This window comes from Schistocerca americana, chromosome 2 (genome assembly GCF_021461395.2).
Source record: "Schistocerca americana isolate TAMUIC-IGC-003095 chromosome 2, iqSchAmer2.1, whole genome shotgun sequence".
NCBI classification, from domain to species: Eukaryota; Metazoa; Arthropoda; class Insecta; order Orthoptera; family Acrididae; genus Schistocerca; species Schistocerca americana.
Window position 1 is genome coordinate 1,042,413,841 of NC_060120.1, and position 24,412 is coordinate 1,042,438,252.

A 24,412-nucleotide genomic window follows, 5' to 3' on the forward strand; every position below is an offset into this window, starting at 1 on the left:
TTCCTAAATCCAGCTTTTATGTCTCAGACGAAACGTTGCAGTTCCTGATGCTAGCGCCGAGCGCCAATTACTGTCCTTAGGATAATTTTAAGTTAAGTAGTGTGTAAACTTAGGGACTGATGACCTTAGCAGTTAAGTCCCATAAAATTTCACACACATTACAGGTCATGTTGTTATTCCATTCAACCCCCACACTTGCAACCGGAGTTTTTTCTTTTGTGTCACAAATACTTGCTTCACGCAGTCAAAGAGAAAGAGTGGACGTGATGATAGTTCAAAAAGTAGTACTACCTCTTCACACAGTGAAAGTAAAATTATGTCCTACTATAATTTCAAAAAAACAGCTTCAAATATTTTCCGAAAATTATGAAAAATATGTAACATAAAATAGAAACATTAGTATTCGATTTTTCCGTTTTGGTATCGATATATCAGTGTAAAATCTTCGCCGGCGTATATCGATATTTCTTGAAAAATATTTATATATCGATGTTTTATCAGCAGCGTTGTTGATCGTGTCGCGCGGCGATCGAAAGCTCGGACAAAGCCCGAGATTTTTCTAGCTGTGTCGTCATGGAGATACAGAGAGACAGGAACTGTCGACGACGCCTCGCTCAGGCCTCCCAAGGGCTACTACTGCAGTGGGTGACCGCTACCTACGGATTATGGCTCGGAGGAACTCTGACAGCAACGCCACCATGTTCAATACTGCTTTTCATGCAGCCACAGGGCGTCGTGTTATAACTGTGCGCAATAGGCTGCGTGATGCGTAACTTCTCTCCCGACGTCCATGGCCAGGTTTATCTTTGCAACCACGAAACCATGCAGCAAGGTAGAGATGGGTCCAACAACATGCCGAATGGCCGGCCGCGGTGGTCTCGCGGTTCTAGGCGCGCAGTCCGGAGCCGTGCGACTGCTACGGTCGCAAGTTCGAATCCTGCCTCGGGCATGGATGTGTGTGATGTCCTTCGGTTAGTTAGGTTAAAGTAGTTCTAAGTTCTAGGGGACTGATGACCTCAGAAGTTAAGTCCCATAGTGCTCAGAGCCATTTGAACCATTTTTTTCTCCCTCTACGATATTTAACCTCCACGCTGCCTTCCAATACTAAATTGGTGATCCCTTGATGCCTCAGAATATGCCCTACCACCCGACCCCTTCTTCTAGTCAAGTTGTGCCACAAATTTTTCTTCTCTCCAATTCTATTCAATGCCTCCTCATTAGCTATGTGATCTACCCATCTACTGTTCAGCATTCTTCTGTAGCACCAAATTTCGAAAGCTTCTATTCTCTTCTTGTTTAAACTATTTATCGTCCACGTTTCACTTCCATACATGGCTACACTCCATACAAATACAGTAAGTCTTGTTTCTGTCTCTGTACACACGAATGGAATAGGACAGGAAATCGATAGTACTGGTACGATGTGCACTCCGCCATGCACAGTAACGGACCTGCGAAGAAAGTGGGTAGATGTAGTGACGTCCACGAGAGACTGAAGGCAGGAACAAGAAGGCCCGCACAGGAAGTGACTCGCCCGGTGCTCAAACAGGAAGGCCTGGCAGCGGCAACGCCGCGGAAGTCGAAGCCGAGACCTCGGTGTGCAAGGCCTGCAGCTTGCGGGTGCTGAGCGCGCATTGGCTGCTGCACGCGCGGACGAAGACTGCCCTGCCGGCTTATGCCGCCGCTCGCTTCCCAGGAGCACGACCGCTGGCGAGGGAAGTCGTACGCCGACAAGGGTTCTTTATGTGCCTCTAGCCTCCAGCTTCGTGAAATGAACACTTTCAGCATGGTCGTCTTCACCACATCCGAATTTTTGGTGAAACCATGAGCCGGAACAAAAATTGTACGAGAGCGTGTAAGGCAGATGCTGCATTAATTATACGACTGGGTGAAGAAGAACTACGATAATATATAAACTGAAGCGCCAAACAAATTGGTATAGGCGTGCGTATTCAAATGCAGACACATATACACTACTGGCCTTTGAAATTGCTACACCAAGAAGAAATGCATATGGCATATGGGTATTCATTGGGCAAATATATTATACTAGAACTGACATGTGATTACCTTTCCACGCATTTTGGGTGCATAGATCCTGAGAAATCAGTACCCAGAACAACCACCTCTGGCCGTAATAACGGCCTTGATAAGCGTGGGCATTGCGTCAAACAGAGCTTGGATGGCGTGAACGGGTACAGCTGCCCAGGCAGCTTCAACACGATACCACAGTTCATCAAGAATACTGACTGGCGTATTGTGATGAGCCAGTTGCTCGATCACCATTGACCAGAAGTTTTCAATTGGTGAGAGATCTGGAGAATGTGCTGGCCAGGGCAGCAGTCGAACAATTTCTGTATCCAGAAAGGCCCGTACAGGACCTGCAACATGCGGTCGTGCATTATCCTGCTGAAATGTAAGGTTTCGCGGGAATCGAATGAAGGATAGGGCCAGGGACTGTAACACGTGTGAAATATAACGTCCACTGTTCAAAATGCCGTCAATGAGAACAAGAGGTGACCGAGACGTGTAACCAATGGCACTCCATATCATCACGCCAGGTGATACGCCAGTACGGCGATGACGAATACACGCTTCCAATGTGCGTTCACCGCGATGTCGCCAAACACGGATGCGACCATCATGATGCTGTAAACAGAACATGGATTCGTCCGAAAACATGACGTTTTGCTACTCGTGCACACAGGTTCGTCGTTGAGTACACCATCGCAGGCACTCCTGTCTGTGATGCAGCGTCAAGGGTAACCGCAGCCATGGACTCCGAGCTGATAGTCCATGCTGCTGCAAACGTCGAACTGTTCGTGCTCAGGGTTGTTGTCTTGCCAAGGCCCTATCTGTTGAGTCAGGGATTGAGACGTGGCTTCACGATCCGTTACAGCCATGCGGATAAGATGCCTTTCATCTCGACTGCTAGTGATACAAGGCCGTTGGGATCCAGCACGGCGTTCCGTATTACCCTCCTGCATCCACCGATTCCATATTCTGCTAACAGTCATTGGATCTCGACCAACGCGAGCAGCAATGTCGCGATACGATAAACCGCAATCGCGATAGGCTACAATCCGACCTTTATCAAAGTCGGAAACGTGATGGTGCGCATTTCTCTTCCTTGTACGAGGCATCGCGACAACGTTTCACCAGGCAACGCCTGTCAACAGCTGTTTGTGTATGAGAAGTCGCTTGGAAACTTTCCTCATGTCAGCACGTTGTAGGTGTCGCCACCGGCGCCAACCTTGTGTGAATGCTCTGAAAAGCTAATCATTTGCATATCACAGCATCTTCTTCCTGTCGGTTAAATTTAGCGTCTGTAGCACGTCATCTTCGTTGTGTAGCAATTTTAATGGCCAGTAGTGTATAAACGAGCAAAGTAAGGCGCTACGGTCGGCAACGCCTGTATAAGAAAACAAGTGTCAGGCGCAGTTGTTAGATTGGTTACTGCTGCTACAAACGCAGGTTATCAAGATTAACTTGAGTTTGAACGTGGTGTTATAGTCGGTGCATAAATGGTGGGACACAGCGTCTCCGAAATATCGATGGAGATTTTCCCGTACGACTGTTTCACGCGTGTACCGTAAATATCAGGAATCCGGTAAAACATAAAATCTCCGACATCGCTGCAGCCGGAAAAATATCCTGCGAAAACGGGACCAAAGACGACTGAAGAAAATCGTTCAGTGTGACAGAAGTACAACCCTTCCACAAACTGCTGAAGATTTCAATGCTGCGCCATCAAAAGCGTCAGCGTGTCAATCATTCAATGAAACATAATCGATATGGGCTTTCGGAGCCGAAGGCCCAGTCGTGTACCCTTGATGACAGCACGACACGCAGCTTTACGCCTCGTCTGGGCCCTTCAACACCGACATTAGACTGTTGATGACTGGAAACATGTTGCCTGGCCGGACGAGTCTTGTTTCCCATTGTATCGAGCGGATGGACGTGTACGGGTATGGAGTCAACTTCATGAATCCGTGAACCCTGCATTTGAGCAGGGCATTGTTCAATCTCGTGGAGGTCCTGTAATGCTGTCGGGTGTGTACAGTTGGAGTGATATGACACCCCTGAATCATCTAGATACTACTCTGACAAGTGACACGCATGTAAGCATCCAGTCTGATCACCTGCATCCATTCGTGTCCATTGTGCATTCCGACGAACTTGGCCAATTCCATCAGGACAATGCTAGACCCCACACGTCCAGAAATTCTACAGAGTGGCTTCAGGAACACTATTCTGTTTTGTGGCGGTGTTCGTAGCGACAAACACTTGGCTGTAGAAATGGCTTACGAAGTCACCGCCACACTTTTAATAGCGGGCCGACCGGTCCGCTGGAACAGTAAACAGAAAGATGAAACCCCAAACACTCTGATTAAATAAGTCGGTACTTATCTTTATTCATGAAGATACAGAAACACAGTAGTGAACTCTGTGTCTACAGAAATCTGTCTAGTTCGAGTCGGAGCGGCTAGGTCAGCGTCGGCTGACGACAAACAACAACTCTGCTGCGATGAACACACAACTGACTACCAAGTACACAATTCGGTGGCGAGTATACAACTGAGCGGCGAATACAGAACTGTCCTAGCGCTCGCGACTCCAGCGCTTAAGAAGCCAGAAGCCAGCGGTGGCGCGCGCAGACTTGCGGCGATTTGCTGTCTCGCTGGCGCTGCTTATGCGGACGGCGTCCGGACTTTGATGCTGCCAACCTTTTGGCAGCGGGCTCGGTTGGTATTACTGGCTAGGACATAGCACTCCTCCCCCCCAAATCGCCGCACCGTCGTTGAATAATGACGTGGCGAGCGTCGACGGCGGGGGAGGGGTCTGGCCGCAGACGTAGCAGAAGAGACCGGGGCGGAGACTGTTGTCGGTGGCAGTCCCCGGTCCGCACCCCAGCATTGGCTGCGCGGGGCCTCGGGAAACACCGACTGAAAACCGAGGTCAGGATGCACGCCTGTGACCACGGGCGCAGCTTCTGGTACTGGACGCGACGGGGCGTCGGGACCCACGAAAAGAGGCAGCGTCTCCTGACGCTGCGTCGACGGCTACTGAGTGGGCGGCGGACAAGGCGCTGCGGTGTCAGACTCCTTGGGGGTGCCCAAGGAAAGCGGCTGCAGGACAAGCTGCACAGCCACCGCTTGGGAAGGCGGCCCGGCTGAGGGGTCGACGTCCATCAGCTCCGAAGGCGGTGGCGACTGAAGAGGGACCGCAGGCGCCGGAGCGACCACCTGGGGCGCTCCCGGAGGAAGCTGCGCGGGAGGCATCAACGGGACGGGCTGTCGGCGTGGTAGCGGCGACGGCTGCTGCTGCTGCCCTGGGGGCGGCAGCGAAGTCGGAAGACGCGGCTGGAACCCGCCGCGGGCCAAATCCGGGGACAAAGAACGAGCGGCAGAATCCGGGCGGCCAGCGCGGCGCAACTGGTTCTGATGCCTCCTGTGCACCCCAGTAGCACCTTGAACAGTATAAAAACCGCGACCCTGGACACTTATCACGGTACCACGTTCCCAACGACGGCGACCGTGATAAACTCTGAAAAAAACGGCGTCGTTGCGCTGAAAACGCGTGCGATGCTCAGAAGCGGCGGGTCGATCCGGGGGGTGCAACAACCGTAGTAGGGTGCGATGACGACGGCCGTGGAGAAGCTCCGCAGGCGAAGGGCCGTCGCGTGGCGTCGTCCGGTACGACGACAGGAACGTGATGAGGGCCTGCTGACGAGAGTGCGTAGCACGAAGGCGGTCCATATGATCCTTGAATGTGCGTACAAAATGTTCCGCTGCACCATTCGATTGAGGGTGGAACGGCGGAGTAAGAACATGGCGAATGCCATTGGCAGAACAAAAACTTTCAAATTCAGCAGAGGTAAATTGTGGACCATTGTCAGACACAAACTTCTGGAAGACCCTCAGTACAAAAAATTGAAGTCAACGCCTGTATAGTTTGTGCAGACGTTGTAGACTGCATGGGCACAACAAACGGAAAATCACGATGAGCCAACGAGAATTCCAGCGAAATCAATATGCACTCGCTGCCAGGGACCGGCAGGGCGTGCCCACTCAAAATAGCGTTGAGGCGGAGCAGCTTGGTGTTCAGCACACGTCGAACAATCTGTAGACATCTGCGTAATCTGCTTATCAATGCCGATCCATGTACAATGACGGCGGGCAAGCTGCTTGGTGCGGACCACTCCCCAATGACCTTGATGCAACAAGTCGAGGACCTGGGATTGGAGCACTTGGGGAACCACGACACGAAGCTGGTCATTCTCGGTGCGTAACAGCAAAACTCCGTGCGAAACAGACAACAGATGACGTTGCGGATAATAGCGACGAACCACAGGATCCGATATGTCCTTTGCCTTGGACGGCCAACCACGTTGAACAAAACGTAATAGTAAACTCAGATGAGGATCCGTAGCTGTCTCACGTGCCACCTGACGATAATCAATCGGAAAATCCCGGAGGGATTGATGCTCATCGGCGTCAATCTGATGGCAAGAGTCTTCAGAGGAATCGAAGACATCATCCGCAGCAATCGGCAATCTAGAAAGCGCGTCAGCGTTTGCATGCTGAGCTGTAGGGCGATACAGTATCTCATACTGGTATTGTGATAACAAAAGAGCCCAACGTTGTAGTCTCTGAGCTGTCCGCTGAGGAACTGGTTTAGACGGATGAAACAGTGACGTCAGGGGCTTGTGATCTGTTACTAAATAGAATGGTCTACAATAGAGGTAGTGATGGAATTTTGTGACACCGAACACAATAGCCAACGCTTCCTTGTCCAATTGGCTATAATTACTCTGAGCTTTGTTTAGCAATTTAGATGCGAACGCAATAGGACGTTCGGTGTTACCGACTCGGTGAGACAACACAGCACCGAGGCCGAAAGAAGAGGCATCACAAGCTAACACCAGAGGCTTGTTAGGGTCGTAATGGACCAGACAACGATCATTCAATAAAGCCTCTTTAAGCTGGTGAAAGGCTGATTGGCAATCAGCTGACCACACAAACGGAACATTCTTACGGCGGAGACGATGCAACGGTGCAGCAATCTGTGATGCATTAGGTATAAACCTAATATAATACGTCAATTTGCCAAGAACTGCTTGCAATTCATGCAGATTGCGAGGGGCGGGTAAATCACGAATAGCTGCTAAATGTGACCGGGAGGGATGAATGCCTTGAGCATTAATAACATGTCCCAGATACTCCAGCTCCGTAAGGAAGAATGAACATTTATCGATGTCGCAACGTAGGCCTGCCTGAGACAACACTTTAAACAAACACTCCAAATTACGGAAATGTTCAGCAGGCGTCCGACCGGACACAACAATATCGTCTAAATAGTTGCAACACGATGGCACATTAGCCATAAGTTGTGACAAAAAACGCTGAAAAACAGCTGGAGCTGACGCACAACCAAAAGGCAAACGCAGAAAACGGAACAACCCCAACGACGTGTTTATGACAAAATACAGTTGTGATTGCTCGTCGAGGGGCAATTGCAAATATGCTTCACGGAGATCAATTTTGGAAAAGAAATGAGCTTCCCCTAACTTGTCCATCAGCTCGTCCGGTCTAGGCAAAGGAAAAGAATCAATGACAGTCTGAGGATTAACTGTCGACTTAAAATCAGCACACAAACGCAACTTGCCAGACGGTTTCTTTATAATAACTAAGGGAGAAGCCCACTGGCTCGCTGAAACGGGTTGAATAACACCGTTGTTTTGCCAACGACGAAGTTCATCTTCTACTGGTGCCCGGAGGGCGTGAGGCACTGGACGAGCACGACAAAATCGAGGCTGTGCATTATCTTTTAACGTAATATGAGCGGCAAAGTTCGCAGCACAACCTAGTTCGTCTTTAAATATGTCACTGTATCGTTTACACAAATCGGTTATGCTGTCTTGAGGAACAACAACAGAATTAATTTGCAACACATTGTCCTGGATAGACAGGCCAAACAAGTCAAAACAGTCTAATCCGAAAATGTTTACACTGTCTGTAGCGCGGAGCACTGTGAATGAAACTGTTTTTGTATTGCCACGGAATGTGGCTGGCACGCTACATACACCTAACACAGGAATGTGTTCGCCACTATAAGTAGCTAAAGAATGTTTTGCCGCTGAAAGTTTAGGGCGGCCGATAGCCGCATACGTAGCACTATTTATGAGAGTCACAGACGCACCAGTGTCTAATTGAAAATTGAAGGTCTTATCCTGGATGCGTAGCTTCACAATTAGTTTATTACACTGTCTCTGGATCGGCGCAGTGGAGGCGGAAGACACAAAATCAGCGCGTTTAGCGCGTGTTCGCTGCTTACGACAACTCGTGGGTTGGGCGGGTGGAACAACAACTCCCGCGTCACTTGCAGTCTGTACATCACGTTTTACAGCGTTTGAATTACGCTTGGGTCCCATAGCAGAGGGCTGGGTGGGTGGCTTATTGCGAACAAGTTTATTACCCACACGAACCGTGGAAGAGTCTTGAAACGCGACCTTCTGGGCGGGCTGGCTTTGAAGAACATGAACATCCATGGGCTGGGCAGCACTAGAATTGTTCTTGCGTTTACGCAAACAAACAGTCTGGATGTGTCCTTTCCTTTGACAAAAGTGACAAACCGCGTTTCTTAACGGGCAACGTTCACGAGGATGAGCAAGAACACACTTAGGGCAAGACTTAACTCTATCATTTTGCACACGCGGCTGACGAATGTGTTTAACATGACGCGGCCGGCTAGTGTTTACAGTCTGATTCTGCCGGTGGGGCCGCGGGCGTGACGTAACTTGCTTAGCACAGGCAATTTGAGAAATACATGGCTGATCTAACTCACACTCAGCATAGTCAAAAGTATCTTGGGCTTCAATGATGTTCATCACAGTCTCTAAGGACGGGTCAGGCAACTTTAAGATAGCAGCACGAATACGAGAATCTGCAATGTTTTGAGTAATAGCGTCTCTTAACATGACATCACTGTAGGAAGCTCCACACACACAATTAAATCGGCACTGACGGGTGAGGCCCCGTAAATCTGTTAACCACTGTTTATTAGATTGATGTGGCAGTTTCTTTAATCTGAAGAACTTGAATCTGGCTGCTGCCACATGAACTCGCGACTCGAAATACTCAGCAAGCTTGTTAACAACAACGTCATAGTCTAAAGCTTCTGGCTGGGATTCCGGGAACAACTTACAAAGTAGTCGATAGATTTCCACGCCTGCAGTGGAAATTAAATAAAGCTGCCGCTCAGTACCTGTGATTTTGTAGACTGTCATGTGCGCCTGCAACTGCGCGAAATATTCTCGCCATTCCTCTCTGGATTCATCAAAAGCCCGGAACTGTGGTGCTGCCTGTGCTTGTTCCTTTTGTGTTGGAGGATTAGCCGCTTGTTTGGCGATTGCTTCCACCAGACTTTGTATTTGCTGACTCTGTAACAAGATCAACTGGCTGTAGAAATGGCTTACGAAGTCACCGCCACACTTTTAATAGCGGGCCGACCGGTCCGCTGGAACAGTAAACAGAAAGATGAAACCCCAAACACTCTGATTAAATAAGTCGGTACTTATCTTTATTCATGAAGATACAGAAACACAGTAGTGAACTCGGTGTCTACAGAAATCTGTCTAGTTCGAGTCGGAGCGGCTAGGTCAGCGTCGGCTGACGACAAACAACAACTCTGCTGCGATGAACACACAACTGACTACCAAGTACACAATTCGGTGGCGAGTATACAACTGAGCGGCGAATACAGAACTGTCCTAGCGCTCGCGACTCCAGCGCTTAAGAAGCCAGAAGCCAGCGGTGGCGCGCGCAGACTTGCGGCGATTTGCTGTCTCGCTGGCGCTGCTTATGCGGACGGCGTCCGGACTTTGATGCTGCCAACCTTTTGGCAGCGGGCTCGTTTGGCATTACTGGCTAGGACATAACATTCTGAGTTTAAAGACTTCCACTGGCCACCAGGCTCCCCAGAGATGAACGTTGTTGAGCATATCTGGGATGCCTTGCAACGTGCTGTTCAGAAGAGATCTCCACCCCTTGATATTCATAGGGTTTATGGACAGTCCTGCAGGGTTCATGGTGTCAATTCCCTCCAGCTATTAGCCGAGTCCATGCCACGTCGTGTTGCGGCATATCTGCGTGCTCGCGGGGGCCGTACACAATATTAGGTAGGTCTACCAGTTTCTTTGGCTATTCGGTGTATAAAGTGCCTTTGGCGGAAGGAATGGTCACGCGACTGTCAAGATGTCGCTGCAGGCAACTTTCGGTAGCTAGAAGCAAACGATAGCTTGTCGTCCACAGGAACGTATTATAGTTGCATGGTATACATGAAATTTCTCTGACATGGAACCTATACACTTCCGAACAATCGTTTATTAATCCTTATTTGTTCTTTAATCTCTCAGAGAAAACAGAGAATGTCTCCCGCAGTTCTCCACTTTGTTCAAAAATATATCGTACAGCGGACCAAGGATTTAGTGAACAAACTGCACTGATCATCATGGATTAACAACTGGTTCAGCAGAAGTCAGAGATCGAGAACGGTGGAGTAGTGGTCAAGGCAGTACTCACATTGATGACTGAGTTTACATACAACACATCTCCCGGAAGACGAAAACCAAATTTCGGAAACCTTTTTCGCTGCTACGTTTGCATGTTAAGGCCTGAAGCGGATTTACTAGCAAAGTCAAATATGGTGCCTTGAATTGGTTCAAATTGCTCTACGCACTATGAGACTTAACATCTGAGGTCATCAATCCCCTAGAACTTAGAACTACTTAAACCTAACTAACCTCATCCATGCCCGAGGCAGGATTCGAACCTGCGACCGTAGCGGTTGCGCGGTTCCACACTGAAGCGCCTAGAACCGCTCGGCCACACGGGCCGGCGTGCCTGGAATTCAACTGTTCCAGTTTCTGACTTAGTCGGCTACTTCTCTTCAGTTACATATTAGAAGCCATGCTCAGTGTAATATTTCTACTTGCCCTTCACTGTGCAAAAAGTCTCTCCGTCTATATTAGCAGGAATTTTTTAGAACCAGTCGTAACCCGACAGCCGAAGCACGTTTCAAAAACGATTTTGCGTTACTCGGTGGCGAAAATGGAATGTGTTGTTGTTGTGGTCTTCAGTCCTGAGACTGGTTTGATGCAGCTCTCCATGCTACTCTATCCTGTGCAAGCTTTTTCATCTCCCAGTACCTACTGCAACCTACATCCTTCTGAATCTGCTTAGTGTATTCATCTCTTGGTCTCCCTCTACGATTTTTACCCTCCACGCTGCCCTCCAATACTAAATTGGTGATCCCTTGATGCCTCAGAACATGTCCTACCAACCGATCCCTTCTTCTGGTCAAGTTGTGCCACAAACTTCTCTTCTCCCCAATCCTATTCAATACTTCCTCATTAGTTATGTGATCTGCCCATCTCATCTTCAGCATTCTTCTGTAGCACCACATTTCGAAAGCTTCTATTCTCTTCTTGTCCAAACTATTTATCGTCCATGTTTCACTTCCATACATGGCTACACTCCATACGAATACTTTCAGAAATGACTTCCTGACACTTAAATCAATACTGGATGTTAACAAATTTCTCTTCTTCAGAAACGCTTTCCTTGCCATTGCCAGCCTACATTTTATATCCTCTCTACTTCGACCATCATCAGTTATTTTGCTCCCCAAATAGCGAAACTCCTTTACTACTTTAAGTGTCTCATTTCCTAATCTAATTCCCTCAGCATCACCCGACTTAATTAGACTACATTCCATTATCCTTGTTTTGCTTTTGTTGATGTTCATCTTATATCCTCCTTTCAAGACACTGTCCATTCCATTCAACTGCTCTTCCAAGTCCTTTGCTGTCTCTGACAGAATTACAATGTCATCGGCGAACCTCAAAGTTTTTATTTCTTCTCCATGAATTTTAATACCTACTCCTAATTTTTCTTTTGTTTCCTTTACTGCTTGCTCAATATACAGATTGAACAACATCGGGGAGAGGCTACAACCCTGTCTTACTCCCTTCCCAACCACTGCTTCCCTTTCATGTCCCTCGACTCTTATAACTGCCATCTGGTTTCTGTACAAATTGTAAATAGCCTTTCGCTCCCTGTATTTTACCCTTCCAACTTTAGAATTTGAAAGAGAGTATTCCAGTCAACATTGTCAAAAGCTTTCTCTAAGTCTACAAATGCTACAAACGTAGGTTTGCCTTTCCTTAATCTTTCTTCTAAGATAAGTCGTAAGGTCAGTATTGCCTCACGTGTTACAGTGTTTCTACGGAATCCAAACTGATCTTCCCCGAGGTTGGCTTCTACTAGTTTTTCCATTCGTCTGTAAAGAATTCGTGTTAGTATTTTGCAGCTGTGACTTATTAAGCTGATAGTTCGGTGATTTTCACATCTGTCAACACCTGCTTTCTTTGGGATTGGAATTATTATATTCTTCTTGAAGTCAGAGGGTATTTCGCCTGTTTCATACATCTTGCTCACCAGATGGTAGAGTTTTGTCAGGACTGGCTCTCCCACGGCCGTCAGTAGTTCCAATGGAATATTGTCTACTCCGGGGGCCTTGTTTCGACTCAGGTCTTTCAGTGCTCTGTCAAACTCTTCACGCAGTATCATATCTCCCATTTCATCTTCATCTACATCCTCTTCCATTTCCATAATATTGTCCTCAAGTACATCGCCCTTGTATAGACCCTCTATATACTCCTTCCACCTTTCTGCTTTCCCTTCTTTGCTTAGAACTGGGTTTCCATCTGAGCTCTTGATATTCATACAAGTCGTTCTCTTATCTCCAAAGGTCTCTTTAATTTTCCTGTAGGCGGTATCTATCTTACCCCTAGTGAGATAGGCCTCTACATCCTTACATTTGTCCTCTAGCCATCCCTGCTTAGCCATTTTGCACTTCCTGTCGATCTCATTTTTGAGACGTTTGTATTCCTTTTTGCCTGTTTCACTTACTGCATTTTTATATTTTCTCCTTTCATCAATTAAATTCAGTATTTCTTCTGTTACCCAAGGATTTCTACTAGCCCTCGTCTTTTTACCTACTTGATCGTCTGCTGCCTTCACTACTTCATCCCTCAAAGCTACCCATTCTTCTTCTACTGTATTTCTTTCCCCCATTCCTGTCAATTGCTCCCTTATGCTCTCCCTGAATCTCTGTACAACCTCTGGTTCTTTTAGTTTATCCAGGTCCCATCTCCTTAAATTCCCACCTTTTTGCAGTTTCTTCAGTTTTAATCTACAGGTCATAACCAATAGATTGTGGTCAGAGTCCACATCTGCCCCTGGAAATGTCTTACAATTTAAAACCTGGTTCCTAAATCTCTGTCTTACCATTATATAATCTATCTGATACCTTTTAGTATCTCCAGGGTTCTTCCATGTATACAACCTTCTTTCATGATTCTTAAACCAAGTGTTAGCTATTATTATGTTGTGCTCTGTGCAAAATTCTACCGGGCGGCTTCCTCTTTCATTTCTGTCCCCCAGTCCATATTCACCTACTATGTTTCCTTATCTCCCTTTTCCTACACTCGAATTCCAGTCACCCATGACTATTAAATTTTCGTCTCCCTTCACAATCTGAATAATTTCTTTTATTTCATCATACATTTCTTCAATTTCTTCGTCATCTGCAGAGCTAGTTGGCATATAAACTTGTACTACTGTAGTAGGTGTGGGCTTCGTGTCTATCTTGGCCACAATAATGCGTTCACTATGCTGTTTGTAGTAGCTTACCCGCATTCCTATTTTCCTATTCATTATTAAACCTACTCCCGCATTACCCCTATTTGATTTTGTGTTTATAACCCTGTAGTCACCTGAGCAGAAGTCTTGTTCCTCCTGCCACCGAACTTCACTAATTCCCACTATATCTAACTTCAACCTATCCATTTCCCTTTTTAAATTTTCTAACCTACCTGCCCGATTAAGGGATCTGACATTTCACGCTCCGATCCGTAAAACGCCAGTTTTCTTTCTCCTGATAACGACATCCTCTTGAGTAGTCCCCGCCCGGAGATCCGAATGGGGGACTATTTTACCTCCGGAATATTTTACCCAAGAGGACGCCATCATCAAAAATGGAATGTGAGCTTGGAAAAGCGGCAGCAAGAAGTTGATTTCCAGAATCGATTTTGGAATGTTTGCTTGACCAAATAAAAGTGGTGTTGGGAAATCGCTTTACGAAATCCGGTTTTGGTAGCCCGTATAGATGTAGTGATTCAGGAGTACAGTTGGAGTTAACGCTCGGCTCTAGCTTTCGATATTCCGTGGATTTCCCAACAGCGGCGCGAAGTCGATTTCTTTTCACGTCTTGTCTTGTACCTCGACGTCGACGAGGCATCAGAATCTAATATCTCGTTAAATCAATGTCTGAGAGTCAGCATAATTTTGTAACTGATGGGTTAGGAGGAACTAGACAAACTAGAAACGGACTTCGTGAAGCAGGTTACGCATGTCGCCCCACGCTACGAGAGTTGCGCAACAAGATGGCGCATTGTCGGAACAGAGTACATGTTCCTGGTTTCCTTAGACAAATTTCCGCCTAGGCGTCAAGCGATTGCTGGAACTTTAGACCGTCGTTTACAGAGACTTGGTGACTGTTTCACGAAGTCATTGACTGAGAGACAGCACAATGTCGCGATGGATTTCTTGCGGCTTGTGTGAGAAACTGCTAGAGGGTACTGTATAGGTGTGTGTGTGTGTGTGTGTGTGTGTGTGTGTGTGTGTGTGTATGTGTGGTGCGTCCTTCAACCAGATGCCTATGTGGTTTCTCTGAAGGGACGGCGGTCGATCCCTGTCTTCGTCATCCTCTAGCTGAGCTTGGAATACTGCAACCCAATGCTTCGCGCATTTTTGAGTTACTTCATTTCTCGCGTATATGACCATTTTTTTCGTAAATATATGTATTAAAGAATTTTATCAGTACAAAGTGTATATGAAAATGTAGTGTATTTTGATAGGATAAGAAAGAATTATTATGCCAAGTCATTGCAGTAAACACGCTGGCCAGGCCAAGGAAGTATTTATTGAATAAAGCATCGACCATATCTTTGGTGTAACAGTAACATCATTGGCGCGAGTGCGCGCTCAGTTGTAGAGTGAAGGCAGAGAAGTGGTTGTGAAGCATCTCGGGAATGGAATAGACCTACGCACTGACGTGCAAATGCCAGATTGTTTTACGTCGAAAACATTGTTGTAATATGTGGCCAGGCAAATTATAAGTGAGTGAGCAAGTATGTGGGCACAGCATAAGGTCGCAAGAAGATTTTGGAAGTAATGAAGAGTACTGTATCATCCAGATTTATTCAAGCTACTCGCTAATCAAGAAGAGCCTGCTGCCAATAACGGATCTGATAATAAGCATTACTTTGCACCACAAACAGCATACCACAAAGAAAGATCCAGCCAGTATTTTGTACCTGTGTAATAGGCTTGCCAGCGTCTTAGAAGGTGCATGCATGTCCGGAGGAATATTGCATCGTTCTTCTTAACAACACAGGCACTGAAATAGCGCAATTATGCGCCGACACCAGACAGCGACTATCAATTAAAATGTCCTTCCCCGTACACGTGTATGAGTACAATGTGTGACGCATCAATGACGATACATGGAAGCTTCGGTCTGGCCGTGAGTCGTGCATGGATTCCCAAAGCGGTCAAGGCGACATCTGCCGTGAAGCGGGAAATCTGGATTCGAGCCCCGGGCCGGCACAAATTTCCACTGTCCTCATTCCCTTACACAGACAGCTAATGTTCGTTTGCATTCGCAACTGCGAATACAGTTCATGCATTTATGTTATAGTCATTTCTAAGTGCAAGGGGCGATCAAAATGTTTCTGTTCGAAGGCCGTACAGTCCAGAACCGGTAGCCCTATCAGGCGAAATCGCCGTGGCCATTGATGCAATCATCCCAGTTGGCCAAACTTCTGAGTTACGGCATTTGCGATGTCGGGAGTGCGTTATAATGAAGCTCCGGCACCCCTAGTCACACAGAGGTTTTCGATAGGCATCCTTTCCCATGCACATTCTTATTTCTCCAGTGGATGTCTACCGGTATTTTCCCTTCTTCAGCCAAGAAAAGAATATCAGCACGTTGATCCTGTTTCCACTCATTTGGTAATAACTTCGCCAATGTTCAAGTTTCCGCATTTACCGTACGAAAGTCGGAAAGACACGAGTGTCACACTAATCCCTTTTCTACACGTCGTTCCTTATACACCCGCATCGGAGTCGACTACGTTGCATAGACCGATGAGCCAAAACAATATGACCATCTGCTTAATAGATTGTTTGTCAGTCTATGGGACGTAAAACGTCACTGATTCTGCATATCAGGGATCCGACAGTTCGTTGGTAGGTTTGTGGAGGTACGTGGCATTAGATGTCTGCGCACAGATCATATAACACGCGTAAATAATGGGCCGCTGATTTCCGTACGCGGTGATGGAGCCCGATAGTGGCTCAGATGGGTTCCATTGGATTTACGTCAGTCGAATTTGGTCACCGAAACATCAACGTGAGATCACTGTAATGCTCCTCAAACTACTGTATCACAGTTCTGGCTCCGAGACATGGACAATTATACTGCTGAAAGATGACATCGCGATCAGGGAAGACATCAAGTACGAAGGGATGAAGGTGCTTCGCAGCTCACAGCGTGTCTCTGATTTATACCACAGGTCCCATGCAAGCGCACGAGAATGTCTCCCACAGCATAATACTGCTCCAACCAGCCTGCTTCCGTGGCGAGAGAGAGATAGAGAGGGGGGGCGGGGGGGGGGGGGGGAGGAGGGGGGTTCAAGGGGAATGAAGCGCGAGGGAGGGAGAGAGGTAAAAGGGAAATGTGGCGTGATTACTTAGCTTGGTGATCAAGTAAACACTGCGAAAAAACTGAGCAGCAACATTTGTTGAACTTGATATTGTTTCCCGTCATATAAATAACTCTTTGCGCATTGAAGCTTCCTGGCAGATTAAAACTGTGTGCCCGACCGAGACTCGAACTCGGGACCTTTGCCTTTCGCAGGCAAGTGCTCTACCATCTGAGCTACCGATGGACGACTCACGCCATTGCTAGTTTGTGCTGTCCCTCATCAGTATCTTCAAACAGTTCAAGATAAATGTAAGTTCCTGTAAAATGAGAAAGACGCTTGCTCGAGAAAAATACAATTAGACGTACACTCCTGGAAATGGAAAAAAGAACACATTGACACCGGTGTGTCAGACTCACCATACTTGCTCCGGACACTGCGAGAGGGCTGTACAAGCAATGATCACACGCACGGCACAGCGGAACACCAGGAACCGCGGTGTTGGCCGTCGAATGGCGCTAGCTGCGCAGCATTTGTGCACCGCCGCCGTCAGTGTCAGCCAGTTTGCCGTGGCATACGGAGCTCCATCGCAGTCTTTAACACTGGTAGCATGCCGCGACAGCGTGGACGTGAAGCGTATGTGCAGTTGACGGACTTTGAGCGAGGGCGTATAGTGGGCATGCGGGAGGCCGGGTGGACGTACCGCCGAATTGCTCAACACGTGGGGCGTGAGGTCTCCACAGTACATCGATGTTGTCGCCAGTGGTCGGCGGAAGGTGCACGTGCCCGTCGACCTGGGACCGGACCGCAGCGACGCACGGATGCACGCCAAGACCGTAGGATCCTACGCAGTGCCGTAGGGGACCGCACCGCCACTTCCCAGCAAATTAGGGACACTGTTGCTCCTGGGGTATCGGCGAGAACCATTCGCAACCGTCTCCATGAAGCTGGGCTACGGTCCCGCACACCGTTAGGCCGTCTTCCGCTCACGCCCCAACATCGTGCAGCCCGCCTCCAGTGGTGTCGCGACAGGCGTGAGTGGAGGGACGAATGGAGACGTCTCGTCTTCAGCGATGAGAGTCACTTCTGCCTTGGTGCCAATGATGGTCGTATGCGTGTTTGGCGCCGTGCAGGTGAGCGCCACAATCAGGACTGCATACGACCGAGGCACACTGGGCCAACACCCGGCATCATGGTGTGGGGAGCGATCTCCTACACTGGCCGTACACCACTGGTGATCGTCGAGGGGACACTGAATAGTGCACGGTACATCCAAACCGTCATCGAACCCATCGTTCTACCATTCCTAGACCGGCAAGGGAACTTGCTGTTCCAACAGGACAATGCACGTCCGCATGTATCCCGTGCCACCCAACGTGCTCTAGAAGGTGTAAGTCAACTACCCTGGCCAGCAAGATCTCCGGATCTGTCCCCCATTGAGCATGTTTGGGACTGGATGAAGCGTCGTCTCACGCGGTCTGCACGTCCAGCACGAACGCTGGTCCAACTGAGGCGCCAGGTGGAAATGGAATGGCAAGCCGTTCCACAGGACTACATCCAGCATCTCTACGATCGTCTCCATGGGAGAATAGCAGCCTGCATTGCTGCGAAAGGTGGATATACACTGTACTAGTGCCGACATTGTGCATGCTCTGTTGGCTGTGTCTATGTGCCTGCGGTTCTGTCAGTGTGATCATGTGATGTATCTGACCCCAGGAATGTGTCAATAAAGCTTCCCCTTCCTGGGACAATGAATTCACGGTGTTCTTATTTCAATTTCCAGGAGTGTATATGATGGATGGAGTACTTCTCTCAGTTTCTGTGAGGGGTGTAGTACATGTAGTTCCTTATCTCTATAGTGAAAGTTAACAGTGTAAGTTTTATTTGATACTAATTACAGCGTCGTTTTGTTGGAGACTCGTTAACTGAAATTTAGGTTACTTGGATGCCCATCTTGCGACTGGCCTATGAACATCGACTGTCTTTGATTCGACTTATTACTAGAGTTGTAAAACTACTGTAGGCTATCGTAGACTATCGTAAGTCTTAGACTGCAGTAGCTTTCCTAGTAGCTTTGGTCATTAAGGTCGTACCCATGTTACGTGTCTGTTGGGTATGTTGCATACCTATCGGGCGTTACCTCTTAATGACTGCTTTCTTTAAGTTAGCGATCAGTGTCTTACTGGGTTCCCCTATAGAAAATGAGTGACTTATACGAGGGTACGAACTTTAATAGTGGCAACTATTTATTTACAGCTCGTACAAAATAGATACGTGTTTCAAAGTTTTACTGACCTTCAAAGCAGTCACCAGCATTGCGTATAACCCGTTGCCAGCGATATGAAAGCCGTAGGATACTCTTAGCAGTGCCAGTTGTGTCGACAGTTTGAGTGGCGCGGTCTATTACCCGACGAATTTGTAGCAGTTCTGAAGCAAATGCTTGTGAACTGTTTCCTTCCGTTTAGACATCGAGTCTGACTCACGAGGGCTTAAATCAGGGGAGTGCAGCAGGTGGTATAGCACTTAGCAGCCCCATCAGTCAAACAAATCAGTAACAGCTTGCAATGTACGTGCGTGAGCATTGTCCTGCAAAATGATGGTCAGGTCCCGCAGAAAGTGTCATCACTTTTGTCTCTATGCTGTTTATTTTTGGAACACAACCTACGACCAGCTTAGAGACAGAAGTGATGACACTTCCTGCAGGACCTGACCATCATTTTGCAGGACAATGCTCAAGCACGTACAGGGCAAGCTGATACTGATTTGTTTGACTGATGGGGTTGCTAAGTGCTGTACGATTTACTTCACTGCCCTGACTTGAGCCCGCGTGAGTTCAACTCGATTTCTAATCTGAACGAAGCACTTCACAGCCTTCGCTTCAGAACAGCAGAAAATTCGTCGGGCAATAGACCGCGCCACTCAAACTGTCAACGCTAGCTGTGCTAAGAGTATCCTACGTCAACACTTAACTGTGCTAAGAGTATCCTACGTCTTCCACATCGCTGGCAACGGGTTATACACAACGCTAGTGACTACTTTGAAGGTCAGTAAAACTTTGAAACACGTATCTATTTTGTACGAGCTGTAAATAAATAGTTGCCACTATTAAAGTTCCAAACCTCGTATAAAGGGCCAGGTAACCTACGTAAAGTTTTTTTTTCTACACAGTTAACCCCCTGTCTGTTACTAAAGAAAAAAAACCGGTATTTATTGCAAAGCTGAAATTTTCAAAGCTTAATTCACTGTTGATTTGTAACGAGAAATAAAGGGACTTTGCAGTAAAAATAAAGAAAATAATACAGATTTATGCAATAGCTCTAGAATACCCAATTTTCTCAACAAAAAGGTAAAAATAAAAGAAATGCAAAACAAAAACATATCATACCTGTACATCTCATCAACACTTCGTTTAATATACATAAAACATGCTTCCGTTATTCACAAACAACTTTCGCATTTATCAATAAGGGTAGATCACGTAACTAATGAGGAGGTATTGAATAGGATTGGGGAGAAGAGAAGTTTGTGGCACAACTTGACTAGAAGAAGGGATCGGTTGGTAGGACATGTTTTGAGGCATCAAGGGATCACAAATTTAGCATTGGAGGGCAGCGTGGAGGGTAAAAATCGTAGAGGGAGACCAAGAGATCAATACACTAAGCAGATTCAGAAGGATGTAGGTTGCAGTAGGTACTGGGAGATGAAGAAGCTTGCACAGGATAGAGTAGCATGGAGAGCTGCATCAAACCAGTCTCAGGACTGAAGACCACAACAACAACAAATAACAACTGCAAACTCTTGCGTTTGATCATGATGAGGAACGGTCTATTGACCACAAAATAAGAACAGTAATTACGCACGCTATGTTTGTGCATGTAAACTGTACTTGCATCAAAAGTAACTGCTTTGGTTACATAAAAGGGCAGAAGTTACGCGATCAACTAGTTTTTATTACTCATACAGTGCAATTTGTATTCTGTAAGGATATAAAATACACAATGCACTGACAGTGAATGACGTGCGGTTTTAATTATATGGAAAACAGACAACCGAACAAACGATAAAACATAGAGAAGTCGTTTCTCTCTTACACGTTCATTTATGTTCCTTTCTGTGTCAATTCTACCTGTACTACCGGTAATCCTACAATGTACTACATAGTTTATGTAGTGTACCAAAACTACTGAACTGCAGTTTCGGTAGAGTGCTACTCTACTTGTTACACGCTTCTGGCATGCCTTGTAACATGCACATAATAAGAAGCTCCTGGTATAAGTATCTCTAATGTGAGGCCTATGCCATACAGAGATAACTGACGAGGAAGAATGCAACACTCTTTAACTCAGTGCAGAGAACATTAGAGAAACGTGTTGCTCTGGGCAGTGCTTTAAACGGGACGACTTTAGGTGCTCGCGTGCGGGCTAAATAGGACAGCCTTCTAGGCAGGCAAACCTGCCACGCATCCCCCAGGCGGCCGAGCTGTCAGCTGACCGTTCTGACTGGGGAACAAAGGCAGCCACTGCACCAAAGAGGCGCACCGGCGGTCACTGTCGTGAAAGGCACAATTCTTGTTTCTACGCTCGTACGTCTGTTCTCCCACTATAGTCCGATTAAAATTACTTGACAGTTGACACTTCACGCGTTGTAGATGGTTTCGTTGAACGTCACGTCGGAACCGCTCGTCGTTTCCAAACTGCCACAGCAATTAGTCCACTTCCAATTCCTTACCCGGCTTTCTTTCTTGATGCGTTTGGATCCGAAATCCTGGGTCTTGTCCTTTTACTTCGTATTTCATCACACTTTATAACCACACCAAAAGCAACACACACACAACGATTCTAACTAAGTATACTCTTTTCATACACAGCATTAACCAAACACTATTGGATCCTTCTGCACAAGACGCGATTTAGTATCATTTATGCAGTTACTAGAATCTCAGAAATCGGTTTATATTACACAAGCTTCGCAAGAAAGTGCATGAAGTCGAATTTTGCAAGGCTGTTAATCAATCGTTCTGAGTGGGACACCAGAGCAGTATAGTGGCGTAGCATGGTGGTCAATGTATAAACCTGATGCATAAAAGGTCAAATGGTAGAATCTCGTCAAGTCCACCGACTTTTCTCTTTTCATCTAATGAAAAGTTTTAATCACTATTATTATTCAGCTAATTGGTTTACATCTAATTTTTACTAATTTTTAATACTTTGCTGCGTCATTTTCATCGTCACATTGGCTTTTTTATTTACTCTTACTTTTCTTCCTATCATTCTTTTCTCATGTAGAATCTATTTGAGTCGCCTACAATCTGCAGACAAGTGCCAACCAAGACTGTTCATCGGTTGGTAACGTGGTATCCCGAACAGCCAGTGTGTGAATTGTTTCAGGTGACCAATGACAGCAAGAAATTACAGTTTGCTTTTACCGCTAACACTGAAGTTTTGCTGCGAAAGATGTCTATGTAAGCAAACATATTATGAAATTTTTCTGTCTTGTGTTTGCTCATTGAGGTTAGCCTTAAACGCCGAGAACAAAGCGATCGTCATTTTAGTTCTGTCGCAGATTGCTCATCGTCGTTTCCTGATACATTGCATGTCGCGAGATTGTGGTTAAATTAGGACATGACTTTCTGTTCAAATGTACAAAACTTGTCTGCCTCATTGCAGTTGTTGGTCACTCAAAATCAGCTGTTGGCAAAGCATTTGCCGTTTCCATTATACCTCGCGGCGGCCGCTTCCAATATTGCTCCGCGTTACACGTTAACGGCATTTGTGAAGTAACTCGCCGCGTTTGTGTGTCACCTGTAACAGATCGGTAGCCGGCAGTGGATATGACAGCACTGTGGCCGCAAGTGACAGACGTCAACTACCATAATTTTAATCACACTATAGTTAACAGCCGGCCGGAGTGGCCGTGCGGTTCTAGGGACTACAGTGTGGAACCGCGTGACCGCTACGGTCGCAGGTTCGAATCCTGCCTCGGTCATGGATGTGTGTGATGTCCTTAGGTTAGTTAGGTTTAAGTAGTTCTAAGTTCTAGGGGACTGATGACCACAGCAGTTAAGTCCCATAGTGCTCAGAGCCTTTTGAACCATAGTTAACACTCCGCACTGAGTCACATTATTGGCGAGTACGATTGTCTAGCTTTTCTATTGAAACGTACAAGCTCGTTTGCATGAATGCTGTAAAGAGTACTCTAGTAGTAGCAAAAAGTCGTGACGCATCTCGTAGACAGCGCAGTAGAAAGACGCTGACGAATACCAGAATTACAGTCAGGAAAGAAACCAAGGAAATAACCTGCTCATACAGCGTTGACGCGCAGTTCGGTGGTTTGCGAGACAAGATGTGTAAGACGAGCGAGATGGAACTGTGGTTAAGACTCTGATGTCGCACTGAGGAGAGCGGTGGTTCGAATCCCTGTACAGGTTCGGTGGTTTGCGAGACAAGATGTGTAAGACGAGCGAGATGGAACTGTGGTTACGACTCTGATGTCGCACTGAGGAGAGCGGTGGTTCGAATCCCTGTACAGGTTCTTCGTTGCGTTGGCTTCCCTAAGCTGCATAAGCGAATGTCTGATCGTCCGTTACACCGAGCGAGGTGGCGCAGTGGTTAGATACTGGACTCGCATTCGGGAGGACGACGGTTCAATCCCGCGTCCGGCCATCCTGATTTAGGTTTTCCGTGATTTCCCTAAATCGCTCCAGGCAAATGCCGGGATGGTTCCTTTCAAAGGGCACGGCCGACTTCCTTCCCCGTCCTTCTCTAATCCGATGAGACCGATGACCTCGCTGTCTGGTCTCCTTCCCCAAAACAACCAACCAACCAACCGTCCGTTACAAGATTCCGAGACCGGTGTCCTTCACTGTTCGTGTCCTCAGCTACCTTGTGCTCTGCCTGTAACGCTAAACGGCCCTGCTCACTACGAAAAATCTCGTCGTTGTTTTCTGCTAACTTATTAGCTCTCTCTACGGGCGATTTCGCTTAGCACCTTGCCAATACCAGCGTTACTTGATATTTGTTCACTTAATGCAGCTGACTGGGCTAAACAAAAAAATCGCTGTTTTAAAACATATTACTTTATTCCAGTATAGTGGTCACATTCACACTCCAGAGCTGCCCCAACAGTAAAGACCCCAACCAACATGTGTCAATCCCTCACCACTTGCGCTGCTTCCGCCATATTCCGACACACAAAGTAGTCCGTACAAAATCACAAATATTTCTACAACTTTCCCACATTCTGACTTTCTAAAACTATTTTCTATGGCTAAATGCCACTGTGCTTGAGCAAATGTATTGTATTTTAATTCTACGGAAAATTCTTGTAAGACATATGGCGGCATGGTTCAAATGGCTCTGAGCACTATGGGACTTAACATCTGTGGTCATCAGTCCCCTAGAACTACTTAAACCTAACTAACCTAAGGACATCACACACATCCATGCCCGAGGCAGGATTCGAACCTGCGACCGTAGCAGTCACGCGGTTCCAGACTGAACCGCCTAGAATCGCACGGCCACACCGGCCGGCTATGGCGGCATGGATACATTATGTAAGCATACTGATTTTCTGGGAAAATAA

At 46.9% G+C, this 24,412-nt stretch overlaps 1 protein-coding gene across 1 annotated transcript; it reads right to left on the reverse strand.

The window, feature by feature from the left end:
• Window positions 1–5,063: 5,063 nt before the first annotated feature.
• Window positions 5,064–8,397, reverse strand: LOC124594657 (proline-rich receptor-like protein kinase PERK10). The gene is made up of 2 exons (XM_047133027.1): window positions 8,338–8,397; window positions 5,064–5,363 (listed from the first exon to the last, which is right to left on the reverse strand). Exons 1-2 carry the CDS (start codon window positions 8,395–8,397, stop codon window positions 5,064–5,066), a joined length of 360 nt encoding a protein of 119 aa, XP_046988983.1.
• Between the last annotated feature and the right edge of the window lie 16,015 nt (window positions 8,398–24,412).